An 18328-nucleotide genomic window follows, 5' to 3' on the forward strand; every position below is an offset into this window, starting at 1 on the left:
CATCCAGATAACAGTTTCCCTATTGTTAATGCAGAGTAAATCGAGAGAGAGAGAGAGAGAGAGAGAGAGAGAGAGAGAGAGAGAGAGAGAGAGAGAGAGAGAGAGAGAGAGAGAGAGAGAGAGAGAGAGAGAGTTACCTTTAAAAAAGAAACCTTAATTAATTAGAGCTTCTAACTTCTGTTGTATAAATATCCGGCTTTGATGGCGTGAGTACCAGTAATTATGAAGGAAACTCACAAGATGAAACGTATGATTGGTTGCGATATCCACTCATCAGCATGGTTGACTATTCAATCTTATAACACTGGGCCCAGGTCGTTGTTCTTAATGTTTAATTTATTTGACATGAAAAGTTCGAGACGCCACAGCCAACTAACTAAAAAAAAAATAAAAGAAGAAAAAAAAAAAAATAAAAGGAAAAAAAAATGGTAAGGTGAACAATTATTTAGCTGGCACACATAAAAACAAGATGGAAACGTTTGGTCTGAATATCACGTGATTTAGGCTACTTTTGCAGACTTTTGCTTTCGATTTAACTTCTCTCTTCGTCCTCAGACACCGATAAGCATCCCAGATTTTTGTTTGTGAATAAATCAAAAGGTTTGGGATGATATTCCGTCGTGTCTTCACCAGTCTCCGTCTGACACATACCATTTTACAGGCAACTCAATGTTCGTCGTCAAAACATTGTCGTGCGTTGATGTCAACAGAATCAAAAGTAGGATAACTCGCCTTCTGTGCTTCTCTCTACTCAAATTCAAGGTGAAATTTCTCAGAAATTAAATAAATTCAACATGAGTAAGAGAGTCCCTTGATCTCTGAGAAAATCCTCCTTGGTTGAGTCAGTCCCAGTCCCTACAGCATAAATTTGCGTCAGTCAAATTCACAGCTCACTTCTTGTTTATTATTTTATTATTATTAGATTTATATATCTAGCTAAAATACAATACTATGCTGCTATACCATTATTTACATTATTTGGATTTAGAGAGTTTAAGTTTACTATCCTTAAGTTTAGGAAGTTTAACTTTAACAAAAGGGAGTGTCTACATATACGGTAACCGGGCACCTAGCCTCAGGATCTACGTACACGGTAACCGGTAACTGGTTTGCCGCTGTAATACAAGCAAAGGGTGGGCGTCTCTCTCTCTCTCTCTCTCTCTCTCTCTCTCTCTCCCTCTCTCTCCCCCACCCTCTCTCTCTCTCTCTCTTCTCTCTCTATCTCTCTCTCTCTCTCTCTCTCTCTCTCTCTCTCTCTCTTTCCCTGTGTGTGTGTTATTTTAAAAAAATCAAACAATACAATTTAACCCACTAAAGGCGAGCTTCAATCTTAATTTAACCTAACACCAGATCTTAGTCTTAAATGTTATCATTAAAAGACAAGCTGTGCGATTATAACTTAATTGGTGGAAACGATTTACTCTGCATTAACAATAGGGAAACTGTTATCTGGATGAAAAAAAAAAGCAAATCAGTGTTACTGTTAAGAGCTTAAAATTGCACACACCAAGTGTTGTAAAGCACCTCCGTATCACCCATTTGATCTACGTCATCAGGCGACCCATTGTTTCTTTCATCTTCCCCCATGCCCCCCCCCCTCTCTCTCTCTATCTCTCTCTCTCTCTCTCTCTCTCTCTCTCTCTCTCTCTCTCTCTTTCTCTCTCTCTTTCATAGTGTCATCCCCTCACCTTTGCAGCTCATTAAAAACTTTCTACTCGGTTTGCAAATACATGTAAGATTTGTCTCTCACTAGGCCAAGGCTAATGACAAGACATCGGGTAGTGGGTGTCTAATACCAAATTATAGATTCTCTGTTCGACCAATTTAATCAGGCAATTGGCCGTCTGCTTACGTTCTGCCTATAACACACACACACACAAAGGGGCGGAGCGGGGGGCGGGGAAGAAAGACAAGATCAAGGTCATAAGTTAACTTGCACCAAGCTCAATGCCTCCTTGCCCCTCCCCTCCCCAAAGTGCGTTACAAGGTTACTGTGTATGTTACCGTGTACGTAGATACTGAGGCTAGGTGCCCGGTTATCGTTTACGTAGACACTCCGTTAACAAAAAATTCTAAATGTAACTCACAAACCAATGTCATATGAAAGAGCTGGCAACACTGATTACAAAACAGTTTGAATTTTTGTTTCTATCGTGATTAGAAATGTAATTACGACAATTCAAAGTCTGAAATTTCAGACTGATTCTTACCCCAAAATGAAAAAAAAAAAAACTTCCACAAAGTAATACAATCCAGCTTTCATCACAATGATTAAATAAATAAGGCCAACTAAAGATAAAAGGTGTTTTATCTTTTAAATTTAACCAAAAATAAAATTTAGGCAAACAAAAACAAAAAAAAATGATTGCCCAAATAAAGACGATAACAAATACCTAAAATCTGAACAAAAAAGTCAGGAGTCGAACCACAGACTCTGTAATGATGAGTGAATGTGCATACCACTGAGGTAATGGAACCCTTGACAGTGAGACGTAAAATTATATTAAACAGTAAGAAGAAGAAAGACAAGATCAAGGTCATAAGTTAACTTGCACCAAGCTCAATGCCTCCTTGCCCCTCCCCTCCCCAAAGTGCGTTACAAGGTTACTGTGTATGTTACCGTGTACGTAGATACTGAGGCAGGTGCCCGGTTACCGTTTACGTAGACACTCCGTTAACAAAAAATTCTAAATGTAACTCACAAACCAATGTCATATGAAAGAGCTAGGCAACACTGATACAAAACAGATTTGAAATTTTGTTTCTATCGTGATTAGAAATGTAATTACGACAATTCAAAGTCTGAAATTCAGACTGATTCTTACCCCAAAATGAAAAAAAAAAAAACTTCCACAAAGTAATACAATCCACTTTCATCACAATGAATTAAATAAATAAGGCCAACTAAAGATAAAATGTGTTTTAATCTTTTAAATTTAAACAAAAAAAAAATTTAGGCAAACAAAAACAAAAAAAAATGATTGCCCAAATAAAGACGATAAAAATACCTAAAACTGAACAAAAAATCAGGAGTCGAACCACAGACTCTGTAATGATGATGAATGTGCATACCACTGAGGTAATGGAACCCTTGACAGTGAGACGTAAAATTATATTAAACATAAAGAAGTAAAGACAAGATCAAGGTCATAATTAACTTGCACCAGCTCAATGCCTCCTTGCCCCTCCCCTCCCCAAATGCGTTACAAGGTTACTGTTATGTTACCGTGTACGTAACTGAGGCTAGGTGCCCGTTACGTTACGACCCGTTAACAAAAAATTCTAATGTAACTCACAACCAATGTCTATGAAAGAGCGCAACACGATTACAACATTTGAATTTTTGTTCATCGTGATTAGAATTATTACGAAATTCAAAGTCTGAAATTTCAGACTGATTCTACCCAAAATGAAAAAAAAAAAACTTCCACAAAGTAATACAATCCAGCTTTCATCACAATGATAAATAAATAAGCCAACTAAAGATAAATTTTTTATCTTTTAAATTAACCAAAAATAAAATTTAGGCAAACAAACAAAAAAATGATTGCCCAAATAAAGACGATAACAAATACCTAAAATCGAACAAAAAGTCAGGAGTCGAACACAGACTCTGTAATGATGAGTGAATGTGCATACCACTGAGGTAATGGAACCCTTGACAGTGAGACGTAAAATTATATAAACAGTAAAAAAGAAAGACAAGATCAGGTCATAAGTTAACTTGCACCAAGCTCAATGCCTCCTTGCCCCTCCCCTCCCCAAAGTGCGTTACAAGGTTACTGTGTATGTTACCGTGTACGTAGATACTGAGGCTAGGTGCCCGGTTATCGTTTACGTAGACACTCCGTTAACAAAAATTCTAAATGTAACTCACAACCAATGTCATATGAAAGCTGGCAACACTGATTACAAAACAGTTTGAATTTTTGTTTCTATGTGATTAGAATGTAATTACGACAATTCAAAGTCTGAAATTTCAGACTGATTCTTACCCCAAAATGAAAAAAAAAAAAACTTCCACAAAGTAATACAATCCAGCTTTCATCACAATGATTAAATAAATAAGGCCAACTAAAGATAAAAGTTTTATCTTTTAAATTTAACCAAAAATAAAATTTAGGCAAACAAAACAAAAAAAAATGATTGCCCAATAAAGACGATAACAAATACCTAAAATCTGAACAAAAAAGTCAGGAGTCGAACCACAGACTCTGTAATGATGATGAATGTGCATACCACTGAGGTAATGGAACCCTTGACAGTGAGACGTAAAATTATATTAAACAGTAAGAAGAAGAAAACAAGATCAAGGTCATAAGTTAACTTGCACCAAGCCAATGCCTCCTTGCCCCTCCCCTCCCAAAGTGCGTTACAAGGTTACTGTGTATGTTACCGTGTACGTAGATACTGAGGCTAGGTGCCCGTTACCGTTACGTAGACACTCCGTTAACAAAAATTCTAAATGTAACTCACAAACCAATGTCATATGAAAGAGCTGCAACACTGATTACAAAACAGTTTGAATTTTTGTTTCTATCGTGATAGAAATGTAATTACGACAATTCAAAGTCTGAAATTTCAGACTGATTCTTACCCCAAAATGAAAAAAAAAAAAACTTCCACAAAGTAATACAATCCAGCTTTCATCACAATGATTAAATAAATAAGGCCAACAAAGATAAAAGTGTTTTACTTTTAAATTTAACCAAAATAAAATTTAGGCAAACAAAAACAAAAAAAATGATTGCCCAAATAAAGACGATAACAAATACCTAAAATCTGAACAAAAAAGTCAGGGAGTCGAACCACAGACTCTGTAATGATGAGTGAATGTGCATACCACTGAGCTAATGGAACCCTTGACAGGGAGACGTAAAATTATATTAAACAGTAATAAGAAGAACAATGATAAATAAACAAATCAATAAATAAGTTTTTTAAAAAAGGGTACTTTAAAACATAATACTAGTAAGAGGACAGATAAATATAGAAGAAAAAAAATAATTTAATATTTAAAAAAAAAGTTTTTCATTTTGAAAACTTTTGTTTTTCAATATAAATTTGGACAATTTTTAATGGAATCTTACCAACTTAAAACGCCCCATGAAGGGATATAATTTTTTAAAAAATTCAATTTTATTAATCATATTCCTCAGGTACCAGATGAGCCATCATGGAATGCTGTGGATGTTGATTCCCTTCCTGAGGTATCTAATTATTTATTCCCAACTCTTTATCACCCCCACCCCCAGCCCAAACACATATCGCCAATTTCAATTCTTATGGGGATTATAGAGATATTTAAAGCTCTTATTGATGAGAGGAATCATCCCTCAACCAATAGTCAAAGTCTTATGACCACTTGATTCCTTATTTGTTATGCAACTTCCATGGCTTATATGTAAAAGCTTATAACTTTTTTTGGTTAAAATTTAACCACATGAACATGGTCAGAAAACGGATGAGTGTCAACAAATAAACAAAAAAAAAGACAAAAACAAATAAGGATGTTTGCAAGAGACACATCATCTTTATACACATCACCTGTCCTACGTGTAAATGTTTAAGTTTAGGCAATGATGAATATTTTGTTACTGTTGTTAGAAAAAAGGATGAACGACATTCTTTTCCAAATTCGGGGAAAAATGAGGCAATTTCTCTCACTTCATTTTTTTTTAGTCCTTTAGAGCCATGGAGATGGAGTTTATTCCAGTGTCTATGTCCTATGTGGACACCAACTGGTGCTTGCTACCTGTTGGATTTAATGTCAGATTATATCACTTAGTACTTTCTGCCAAATTTAATAAACCCAACCACCCAAAAATCATTGATTGACTCTTACTTACTTTACTTACTCCTCTTTGGTGTTTCATCATCACATAAGATCGACAGTAAGTAGCGCCAGTGACTTCTGTCTTCTGCCAGCCTCTGGGCCTCACCCCAGGTCCAACCGAAGGATGTTGTTTCTCTTTCCACCAATCTTATCCAAGTTTCCAGTGGTCTTTCCCTATTGCAATTACCCTGCAGGGTCCATCTGAGCGCTGTTTTTGGCATTGCTCCCTCCTTCATCCGACAAACATGGCCAATCCATCTCCATCTTCTTGATTTGACTTTCAGAAATGGGGGTCATTTCAGCTTTCTGTAGAAGATCTTTAGTTGATATTTTGTTGGACCAAAAAATGTGGAAGATTTCGTAGACATTTGTTTTGGAAATTATCTAATTTGCAGCAAATGAGTTTTGTTGATTTCCAAGATTCTGCTCCATATAAAAGAACTGATAACACATTACTCTTGAGTTTTTGTAGAAATTTTCATTGATAGACTCACGGATGGATAAATGTAAGTCAAGTGTTTCAATTCAGCTTCTACAATCTCCAAGGGGCAATTTCTTTGTATTTTTGCCTGTAAAACCCTTTCTATTTATCAATCATGTGAGTTACTGTAGATAAGTAGAGTTGTTTTTATTTTTCTTTAAAAAAATAAAATTCTGTTACATTTCACAAATGTGTAAAGGATTTCTCATTTCTTGTTTATTTTTTGAATGATTGCAGTTAAAATTTATATATACTATACTGCCTTGCTGGCTCAGAATTACTGTGTCTTGTGGTAATATTCAATTGGTGATGAAGGTGGTCATTGACTGTGTGGGTGACCATTTAAAAAACATGGTAATGAGTGCTGGATTTTGGACAATGATGGATATTGTAAGACTGCTGGTACAAAAATTTGCTTAGCAGATGGATTAAATGATTTAAATTGGAAACTAAGTTCAATATGGTCAGGTTAATCTGAATAAAGTGTTGTGAAGAGCACTTTTGTTTAAAAAGACTGGAGCAAAGTGCCTTTTAAATTTTCGTATTTAATTTATTTATTCAAGGTTCCTGGTATAGATTTGGCACTAGTTGAGCAGCTAGAACGAGTCTCATTGGTTGAATTGAATAATGAGGAAGGGTTACGACTTCTCAAGAATGCTGTTAAATTAGCTACAAGACTTCACCAAGTCAATACAGATGGAGTAGAGCCTCTGGTCACTGTCCTCGAAGACAGGTAAAATCCATTTTAATTATTTGATTTATTTGATAAGCAGAAATAACAGTTCTTTAGCACTTTGATTAAATCAATCATCGCCTTTTCACAGCTTTCCCTTGATGTCACCATTCTGTGACACTTTTTAAAAAAAAATTATGGAGAGAGGATATTCATTGATACAATGCTCCGTTGGTATCAGTGCAATCAATCAAGGAATATTTCTTATTTTAATTATAGGACTTTAGGAAACAAAATATGTATATTTGTTTTTCAAACTTCACAATGATGATAAGTTAAAGTAGAACTGAAATGAGAATTGGGTCTAATACATATAGGGTATTAAATTATGGTAAAAAATTCTCTCTTGCGACTTGACATTTATGTGATTAAAAAGAAAATGGCCACAACATAATTGTAGTAAATTTTTTAAAAACCTTTGATAATTGAAAGAATCTATTACAATGCCTTATCTTCAACTGGCAACAAGCATTTTTTCATGCTATAGAGACCCTGAAGAATGCTGTACCAATTTTCTTGGCCTGAAAATGTCCAGTGCTCTTGTTAGTCGCTCAATATCAACTATTTCTGAAGGTTATTTTTTCTAACTACTTCTTGCTCAATATGAAACAGACATGAAATACGCCCCCCCCCCCCCACACACACACTTCAAAACGCATTATCAATGTAAAAAAACAACTCCTAAACAAGCAAACTTGTCTATATCTGCCTTATGTACAATCCTAATGTCAGAAACTGCTTTATTTCTGATATTGCAAAAATAAAAATCTAAATTTTACATATTTCATAATCTTCATCAATCCATGACGTAGCATGTAAAGTAAGTCATTACCAAAATTATCTGTATTTTTTAAAAACAGAGAACTGTGGATGAGAAAGGATGAAGTCACAGAAGGAAATTGTTTAAAAGAAATTCTTCAGAATGCTGCTGTCACTGAGGAGGGATATTTTGTTGCTCCGCCTGGTGCGTTCATTGTTTGTATGAGATGGTGTCAAAAGGTCATTTCTACAATGCTTTGCATACAAGTGGAAGCTCATATTAATATATAGTAATTCAAAGAATCAAAAGAAATGATCTGATTTTCTTCAGTCTTTATGGATTAAAAAATGATAAGCGAACAAAAAAACTGTGAGGCTGGTATGAAGAGAATATTCGGAATTGCTTTTCAAAGTGACAACAAAAATATATTGGATAAAGTTGATATTCTGTCCATTATTTTTCAATATTTTTAGAAGCGATTGCAACTTTTCTTTTAGCGCTAGTTCCTCAGTTTTTGGAAAACTTTACATTATTTAACCCAAGAAAGTGATTAAAAGTAAATTTGTCAATAACGGTAATGATTTATTCATGAGTCGGAGCATTACAGAAACGACCTTTTAACACAGCCTCATATTCTTTATAAATCTCAACATTACTAAAACCATGGAGGCTTAAAAGCCATAGAATATCTTGGAAGTGTATGTGAATCAGGCCGTTTCCATTGGTCAAGAACTAATTTATCATTGCATATTTTACACTGAATCTAAATAAGGCTATATATGTGTGTGCTTGGGGGGGAGGGATGGGAGAAGATAGAGCAAAATAGCCCATCCATTTGATCATTAAGATAATTTAAATAGTATATTGCTAAATATTGAAAAAATAGATGTGAACATATATATATATTTTTATACTTTGTCATAATGCTTGATGCTTTTTGCATTATTATTCATTTTTCCCCTAGTGTGCCATATGGAACCAAAATTTCCATTTTATACAGAACAAGTCACCTTAGGCATATATTTTGTACAAGCACTCTTACAATAAACATACTGCTTATATTCTAACCCTCATTCACACTCCAGTTTATTGTGGTAATGTGTTTAAAGTACATTACTCTGGGATGCAACATCTGGGCCAGTTGTTTGCTTCAGGATCAATGTCATCCATTAGTTGCTGACCTCACTCAACGCTGTTTTGACTTTTGTTATTAGAAAAGACAGCTTACAGCTGAACCACTGATTCCCAATGCCAAAGCAATCGAGTTTGTTTTGAAAACCTGCAATATGTAATTTATATTTATTACTTATGATTTGAAATTTGTATTTCTTTATTGCAAGTAAACAATTAACACTGAGGTATTTTTCTTTTTCTAGGAAACATTCCCTTGCAAAAGAAAAATAAAGATCATCTGAGTAAGCTTTTGGATTCCAAATCAGATGGTTCTGAAGTGTGAGAGGGTCAAAGATGGAAGGAAATATCTTACAAGCTTTAAAGGCATATGACACCAAACAACAAATCATAGACTATTCAACTCTAACTACTTGAGTTAGATATTCCAACCCAGCATGCATTCCTGTCTGTTGGCTTTTTGACGTGTTAAAATTGGAGGTGCCTTGTACCTAGGGCCAAAATCTCATGGACTCAAATGTGGAGGGACATTTTATCCCAACTTTCTGGATTCCACTTGGAGCATTGTGGTCTATTTACTTTGGTTGATGGCACAAAAAAGGTTTTAGTCTCAAATGTTCTTTTAAAAAAAGACATATTGTTCTTTTTTGAAGTTGCATACCTGTAGACGTGGATTTTTGCTTTTTAGCAGCATTATGTTAAAGTAGGATCATTTAGTTAGATTAGAGAGTGATCTCCAGGTTTTTCAGACTACTTTATGATTGCAGCGAGAGAAACCCATTTTAAATAAACTTTCTTTCTGATGCCTACTTCAGGAAATTAAAAAAAAATTGTTTAGCTTTCACTTTTTAAAATAAAAAGAGAAGTTGGGTTCTAAAGTGGGATTTATGCTTTTGTGACGTAAATTCTAATTAGGTTTTCTTATGTAGTATGTTGCTGTGAAAATATGAAGAGGGAAATTGTGTTTTGGAATGCTAAAAATTTCTTAATGGAGTGAGTGGAAATTGCAGCAGTATGACTTCATCACAGTATATGGTGCTACTACGATTTAGCGATAAAAAGAACACATTTACAATAGTTACAAAGCAAATAAGATGACGTTACTCCACTCTTTGTTTTTATTTTCATACTGCCATTTCTTACTCAAATAAATAATTAGACTATATACGTTTAAGGATATGCATAGTTTGGTTTGTATATTTCTTCTGGTGGACAAATATTGTATTTTACCTACATGCAAAGCATGTAAAAGAACATGTAAAAATCGGATAAACTCTCTCTCTCTCGCTCTCTCTCTCTCTCTCTCTCTCTCTCTCTCTCTCTCACTCTCTCTCACAAAAACACACACACACACACACACTTGTTTGAATAAATACACTAACAATACAATAATCTGTTGCTATTGGTCCACGGGTGCATAAAATTATCATATCAAACAAGTATCTTGTAAGTATCTATATATATGGATAATGACAACCCCTGGATAGCAACATTGACCTCTGGTCCCAAGTTTTTTGTAAAATTTTGTTATTGTTAGTAATAAAAACCCCAAAATAGCTACATACAATAGCAGTATCGTGTTATAACAATAATCGTCAGTTGATACTGATGCTTGATACCCGACCGACCATCGTCATCTCGTACTCTTAACCAATAAAAGATTTTTTCCTCCCGCCCAGTGAGATCGCTTTGTTACCGACCAATCAGTACACATGTTAACTTGCTCAGAAGGAATAAAAGAATTTTATCAGTGGATGGTACTCTCAAGGGTTCATTAACCTTTCATGTTATCTACCTGTTTGAGGTCAGTTGAGGCGAACTGATATCAGGCAATGCCGTGTCCAATGGGAGGTCTTATAATTATGATATGTTGGAATAGCTGGGAAAACAATAACAGCCTCTTTCACTATTATTTTCATTTGAAAAGTCAGTTGTTTCTTTAAACAACAGTCCAAATTTGATCTTATTCTGGTTAATACCTAGTGCATGATATTGATTTGAGTTCATTTGTCAATGTTGATGATGCTGTGTTGACGATGAGTAAGAATGTGATGGTGTTGGGTTGTTGCGGTGGAAAGGGATGCTTTTGTTGCTGTTGTTGATGGTGATGATGATGATGATGAATGTTTTTGATGTCATGCTTGTGAATTAATGGCTGTGATAAATTCCCTTTATTCATCTCCAATGGGATATTTGTCATTGGGTCTATTCCAAGGGAAGACTGGAGTAGTCCATGGTCGTTGGCCGCAGTGCAGCGCCTCAAAGAGAACTCAGGGTCACAGAGCGTGATTGTGAGGCGAACTTGGTACCTTCCATATATAAATCAAAGACCATACCGCTGAGCCGAGCTGTCTGATAAAGACGATTAGCAGAATCAACTTTTATCCTTGGCTTTTAGCAGTGATTGGCACTTATGGTAGAGTATCTGTTACCCCAATCCCACTGTCCCACCCCCTTTCTGTTCTTTCTGGGTGGGGTTCCTACCTCCCATAGTGGGCAGGGAGGTACTTGCTGTGTCTTCTATCCCCCTTTATCTTTTTTCTAATTGCTTTCTGTCTTTGTCTTGGGGTGAGATTGCTTGGTTTTGGGAGGGAAACAGTCGAATGTATAGTTATAGTTTTGGGAGGTGATATTTTTTTCCTTGTAAATCATCTCTCTGTTATGTAGTTATTCTTTTCATTTTTAACATATGATTTGTAAACATTTGAGTGTATTCCTCTTAGTGGGGACCTGCGCTTGTGTTTGGATGAGACTTTTAGGTGATCTCAAACTGAGTAGCTCTTGGAATCTGCATCTGTTTCCTATTTGAACAAATACCCCTTTGTCTTACCTTTTCTTGGGTGCTTTAATTGTAATGCTAGAACCTTTTACTATCCCAATTTCTTCATTTTTACTGGCGCTGATTTGACCTTAATGTGTTCCAAGCGCCGTAAAACCCTTAAAAACAAAAACAAACATTTCTGTTCTTTGTCTCTATCTTCCATTTTACAGATTGAGTCGACTTGAATTTGCCCAGCTTCTGGCTTGAATCATTTGTTGAGAATGAGGCAGTTAGCTATTCCATTTTCTTTCATGGAAGTTTTATTTTGCTTATAAAAATACCTTTTTAAAAAAATCAGTAATGACTTTTGGTTAAAATCAAGCCTTAGTTGGATGGCATTGACTCTCCTTGTTGCATGGGATGTCACTGGCCCACTTGCTGTGTCTTTTGCTTGTCAATATATGGATTATTTGCTGAGAGTGAGACAGAAAGGTTTTCCATTGCACTTTATGGGAAGTTTTATTTTTATTTTTCCTTGTAAAAATGCCTCACCTTTGAATGAGTGAAGGATGTTTGGAAGAAAATCTAACCTTGGTTGGGTGGCCTTGACATCCCTTGTAGCACGAGAGGTCGGTTGCCAACTTGCTGTGTCTTTTGTCTATCTATTTTGATCTACATTTTTTTCTGGCCAAGCCCTGGTTTGAGCTATTTTTGTTTGTTCTGATCCCGGCTTTAATCCTTTCCCGAGAGGAAAACGATCAAACATGTTATTAATTTATTTGTAGTCTATATCAGAACCAGGAGACCCAATGGAGCCAGTGTTTATTGCGGTTTATATAACAGACAGTAACAATCATTTAGGTACTACCACCATTTGGACAGGGCGTGATTCTATCGCAAATACATTCGGCCAGATTTAACAATCACTACTTGGGGATGGGAATGGGGGGGGGGGGGGGGGTCAAAAATCAATCTGGACTCAACCTGGGATCGATACATGTCTCTTTACCAATTTCCCATCGAGATTTCCATTATCTTATTGGGAGATGTAACAATCATCATCTCTTTGTGTCTGTGATCCATCGCCTCAAAACTCATATTGGAGTGTTATTAACAAAAATATGACACTCGAGATAACTTTGTTTCATTGAGGGGAGTCAATTAGTTGTTATAGACCAACATTTCAAAAGTTCATATGTCTGATCCTTTTAATTGAACATTTACTTTCTGGTATCCGCTCCATCTCGACACAATCATGAACTCTTTGTGTCTGTGATCCATCGCCTCAAAACTCATATTGGAGTGTTATTAACGAAAATATGACACTCGAGATAACTTTGTTTCACTGAGGGGAGTGAATTAGTTGTTATAGACCAACATTTCAAAAGTTCATATGTCTGATCCTTTTCATTGAATATTTACTTTCTGGTATCCGCTCCATCTCGACACAATACTTACCAGTTTGAAGGGGAGGGTCACGTCTATAAATGTGTGGCTATACGGTCTTGTGGTGTGACACTCGCCTTTGGACTCGAAAGTCTAGGGTTAGAATCCCATTCTGAGTGACGCGTATGTGAGTCCCTGGAAAAGGCTGTTTACTCGCATTCTCTCATCGTGCTCTGGTGTATGAGAGCCTGGCCGTTTAACAGCGTTGTCTCTGTCGGGAAAAAAATGATATAGCCTAACATCATCATCATCATCAAAATAATTATCTTAAAAATCAGCCTTCCAGTCGAGTAATATGTCACCATCATCATCATCAATCCCATGATCTGATGATCGTCTTCGTCATCGTCGGAGATATACACGGGATGCAGATCTCATCACTTTCCACCATTCTTCTCTACTGTTGGCCTTTTCCAAGAGTTCCTCCATCGTCATTCCAGTCCATTCCTCTTTCCTTTGTTTTCCTCTTCTTCCTCCTTCAAGGGTACTCTCCATCACCGTTATGCACAAACCTTCATGCCCCACAATGTGGCCAAACCATGACTGTTTCCTTCTTCTAACTGTGGCGATGAGGGGTTCCTGTCGTCCTGCACGATCTTGCAGTTCTTCCAGTACGTCTTTATTGGTTCTGTGTTCTGTGTACGGCCCCTCTCAGGAGTTTTAGATAACATTTCATCTCAAAAGCAGAGATTCTGTGTTATAATTCCGCAGTTATTGTCCATGCCTCGCAGCCGTATAGTAAAACGGAAAGTACCAGCGATTTGCAGTTTAATTTTTATTTCTAAACTGATTGGACTTTTCCATGTTTTTGTCAGTCTCGTTAGTGTTGCTGTTGACATTCCTATTCTTGCTTAATCTCAGTTGTACTGGTACCGTCCGTGGTTAGCAGAACACCCAAATATCTAAATATTGACACTTCTCCGAGCTTTTTATTATCGATTGACATTTCTGCATGTCCATCATATCTGCTATTTACAAGTATCTGAGACTTTTCTGTTCAGGCCGTAGTGCATTGCTTTTTGTGCAAGTGAGTCAGTTGGATCTTGTAGTTCTTGTTCACTTTCAGCCATGAGATCTATGTCGTCAGCAAAACGCAAATTACACAATTTCTGTCCGCTAGTTGATACAGAGGTTTGATGATTTTCGAGAGCTTCGCTCATAATTTTCTCTAGGAACACGTTGAAGAGCATTGGGTAGAATATGCAGCCTTGTCTGACGCCCACATTTGCCCGGAAGAACTCATCAAGCACGGAGTTGTTGAGAACTGTAAATGACGCAGTACTATAGAGTGCTTCGATTATTTGGATTAGACCCTCTTCGAAATCATATAAATATAATGGTAGTGTATGCCACAAACCATACCCTGTCAAATGCTTTCCGGAAGTTTTTGGTGTTGAAGGAATTTTTCTGTCAGAATTATGTATTGAAGACTTGTTGTACTGTGCCCCTTCCAGCTCAAAAACCAGCGTGCTCTTATTCCAGGATATCTTCCGTTTTTAGTTTCATTCTGTTTAATATAATACGCAAAAGTATTTTAGATGGATGCGGTGCCAGGCACCATTTGAAACAATAGAGCCACTGAAGGACAGAGTTTGAATAAATAATCTGTTAGTGAAGTGGACTGGGTTTGTTTGCTTTTTCCGTCATTTTTTTCCTCTCTCCTTTTTTCTTCTCCTCTCTCTCTCTCTCTCCCTCTCTCTCTCTCTCTCTCTCTCTCTCTCTCTCTCTCTCTTTCTTTCTCCCCCCTCTCTCTCTCCCCCTCTCGCTCTCTCTTTCTCTTTCTTTCTCTTTCTTTCTCTATTTCTCTACTCTCTCTCTCTCTCTCTCTCTCTCTCTCTCTCTCTCTCTCACTCTATGTCTTGTACAAGAGTAATAATAGCCCATATCTTAACTGCCTTAGTGGGTAATGATGAGACATTATTATGTAAACATTATCTACAAAAGAAGCAATACCCTTTTCATGTAGGTACAGTTCTGCATCGTGAAGGTGATTAATATCGAGTAGAACAGATTCTGCCCGTGGATGCTACTTTCATTTATTTAGAGTCTCATTATCTTAATATTAAACGTTCTTTTTGTTTTGTTTGTTGTTGTTTTAGCATGTTTTTTGTTTGTTTTTGATTTTTTTTTAAAATGGGGGTGGGGGGGGGGGGGGAGGGGGCTATGGAGCCGGAGTTTATCCCGGTTTCATAGCTTGAAACGGACGATAGCAATTTGCTCTGAAGGACATCAACATTTAAAAAAATCTGGCGACACTTTGCATTCTTTTTTTTTCAATCGTCTGAGTTAAAATTCTGAGTGTTGCGCAGGATCTGTGGGCTGTTTGCTCCGGGTAATAGGCAAATACTTAAGGTGGTTATGGGTCGACTGTTCACGGTTATAGCTGTAAAATATTAATGGTGTCCGTAAAGTCTTTACCTGTTCAAGAACATATTTAATAGAAAAACGTTACATATAATATACTTTAATTGCAGACATGAACACATAAATTCTTTACATTTTGTTAACCGTTATGATTTAATTCTTCTACGCTGGATCACCACGTTGACGTCGTGTGGAAGCCTAAGTACCTCAATGACCCAAAGGGCGCAACCAACCTAGATGCAATCCTGTTGGAACGGCCCATGGAGAGATGAAAGCTAAGAGTGGTCCAAAATCGGTATCCGGACTGAGACACTGTCCCACTCCCGGATGCACACCCCCAATTTCATTGTACATAAAGTGGAGCCGGAGTTTATCCCGGTTTCATAGCTTGAAACGGACGATAACAATTTGCTCTGAAGTACATCAACATTAAAAAAAATCTGGCGACACTTTGCATTCTTTTTTTTTCAATCGTCTGAGTTAAAATTCTGAGTGTTGCGCAGGATCTGTGGGCTGTTTGCTCCGGGTAATAGGCAAATACTTAAGGTGGTTATGGGTCGACTGTTCACGGTTATAGCTGTAAAATATTAATGGTGTCCGTAAAGTCTTTACCTGTTCAAGAACATATTTAATAGAAAAACGTTACATATAATATACTTTAATTGCAGACATGAACACATAAATTCTTTACATTTTGTTAACCGTTATGATTTAATTCTTCTACGCTGGATCACCACGTTGACGTCGTGTGGAAGCCTAAGTACCTCAATGACCCAAAGGGCGCAACCAACCTAGATGCAATCCTGTTGGAACGGCCCATGGAGAGATGAAAGCTAAGAGTGGTCCAAAATCGGTATCCGGATTGAGACACTGTCCCACTCCCGGATGCACACCCCCAATTTCATTGTACATAAAGTGGACACTCTACTTAATGATACTATGAGAACCGTCTCGGGAGCCCTAAAATCCACACCGATAGCATGGCTACCAACCTTAAGCGGCATTGCTCCCCCTCACCTCCGTAGTGAAGAAGCAACACAAAAACAACATGAACGCCTTGACAACATCTCATACACAACACCGCTCAAACAAGTCACGGAAATGGCACCGAAAACCTCACGCCTTAAATCAAGGAAACCTTTTTATGGCTCAAAATTAGAAGATTTCGATATCGCCGAGACCTGGAGAAAGGAATGGACTGACTGCCCGCCAAAGGGTAGCGCAATAATCAACGACCCCTCTATCCAACCACTGCCGGGATTCCACGAGCTGACAAGAAAGCAGTGGGTACATGCAAACAGGATCAGATCCCGACACGGCAGGACAGCGACAAACCTGTACCGCTGGGGCTACCGAGATTCGCCCAAGTGCACAGCATGTGGTGGTGCCAAACAAGATATGGACCACTTGGTCCTGCACTGCCCGTCCACAGCCGTGCCAGGGGGCTATGATACCGTCCATCAAGGAGGACAAAAATACCTGGACTGGAGTGAAACGGTTCACTTGGAGGTGTAACCATAAGAAACTACTACTACTACATTTAATTTACTCAATGCGCTTCAATATGGTTGTCATGGCGACCTAAAGCGAATTCAACATATTTTCGAGTTCTTTCCGTGTGTTTTGTTGCTTTTGTGGCGAGATGGATTCAAAACAGCTTTTTTCTCACGGTAAGCATGCCAACATATGGTATGGGAGCTGAATAAACAATGTCGATGATGTATCCCTATAGGAAAATACCATACGAAGAAATGCCTGGTGATCCAGTCGGCTAGGCAATCCAGTTCATCTATTCCAGTCCATCTGTCTGAAAACATATTTAGATATTCGTGCAGGGGCTGAACCGATATTCATGATGATGGAATGCAACATTTACAATAATCGTTTTTACGCTAAAGGATGGTGGGCCTATATGTCTTTTGCGCATCCACCAACACGAAACATTCACTTTGTGTCTCAGCAAATTTAAAATACCCGTTTCTTTTTTTGTTTGTTTTTAAAAATAGTTTTCATGTCCGGAATTCTGGGTGGGGATCCTGACCTCCCATAGCGGGCAGGGAGGTACATACTGTGTCTTCTATCCCCTTATATCTGTTATCCAACATGCTTTCTGTCTTTGTCTCGGAATGAGATTACTTGGTTTTGTCCTGGCACTGGCCGGAATCCTGGCTGGGAGGGAAACAGTCAAATGCATAGTTATTGTTTTGGGAGATGATATTTTTTTCCTTGTAAATCATCTCTCTGTTATGTATTATTATTTTTATTGTGAATGTATAATGTAAGCATTTGAGTGTGTTCCTCTTTGTTGGATTTTGTGCTTGTGTCTGGATGAGACTTGTAGGTGATTTCAAACTAAGTACATTGGTGGTATGCTCTTGGAATCTACATCTGATCCCTATTTGTTCTCAATTCCCCTTTGTCTTACTTTTTCTTGGGTGCTTTAATTGTAATTCTAGAACTTTTTACTATCCCATTTTCTTCCTTTTTACTGGCGCTGATATAACCTAAATGTGTTGCAAGCGCCGTAAAACCCTTAAAAACAAACAAACAAATGTCCGGAATTAGTCTGGCAAACTGGCCTATAAAACATTATTGAGCTACTTTTCGCGATTTTGTTTCATGCAATCACAGTACACAAAGAACATTTTGACGCACTGTTGTGATTCCGAAAGTCTTTTAGGTTCATGCTCATTTGCTCACTTTGGTCATTTAGTCAAGGTCGAGGACTACCAGGCAATGACTTTTTCTTAGAAGATGGTGAAAACCAGATGCAAGTATCTACATATAACGGTTTTATAATAATAATTATAATAATA

The 18328-nt window shown here is 37.2% G+C and overlaps 1 protein-coding gene across 2 annotated transcripts; it reads left to right on the forward strand.

Moving 5' to 3' along the window:
- The first annotated feature begins 526 nt into the window (after positions 1–526).
- LOC144968426 (glutamyl-tRNA(Gln) amidotransferase subunit C, mitochondrial-like) lies at positions 527–10118 on the forward strand. 2 transcript variants are annotated; one of them, XM_078906775.1, is made up of 5 exons: positions 527–718; positions 5160–5210; positions 6881–7050; positions 7911–8014; positions 9187–10118. In XM_078906775.1, exons 1-5 carry the CDS (start codon positions 608–610, stop codon positions 9264–9266), a joined length of 516 nt encoding a protein of 171 aa, XP_078762901.1. In that variant the 5' UTR covers positions 527–607; the 3' UTR covers positions 9267–10118. The 2 variants fall into 2 exon arrangements, with proteins under 2 accessions (XP_078762901.1, XP_078762902.1); XM_078906776.1 differs by having other exon boundaries at positions 533–762; positions 9187–9401.
- The last annotated feature ends 8210 nt before the right edge of the window (positions 10119–18328 follow it).

Source organism: Berghia stephanieae, chromosome 3 (assembly GCF_034508935.2).
Source record: "Berghia stephanieae isolate SIO BIC M18660-M18661 chromosome 3, UCSD_Bste_1.3, whole genome shotgun sequence".
NCBI lineage: Eukaryota > Metazoa > Mollusca > Gastropoda > Nudibranchia > Aeolidiidae > Berghia > Berghia stephanieae.

Bases quoted from the DNA above. Each gene is read 5' to 3' on its own strand.
- LOC144968426 (XM_078906775.1), top strand. From the start codon at position 608: ATGATATTCCGTCGTGTCTTCACCAGTCTCCGTCTGACACATACCATT. The intron at 719-5,159 runs GTAGGATAACTC...CATATTCCTCAG, and splicing joins TGATGTCAACAGAATCAAAA to GTACCAGATGAGCCATCATG. The intron at 8,015-9,186 runs GTGCGTTCATTG...TTCTTTTTCTAG, and splicing joins ATATTTTGTTGCTCCGCCTG to GAAACATTCCCTTGCAAAAG.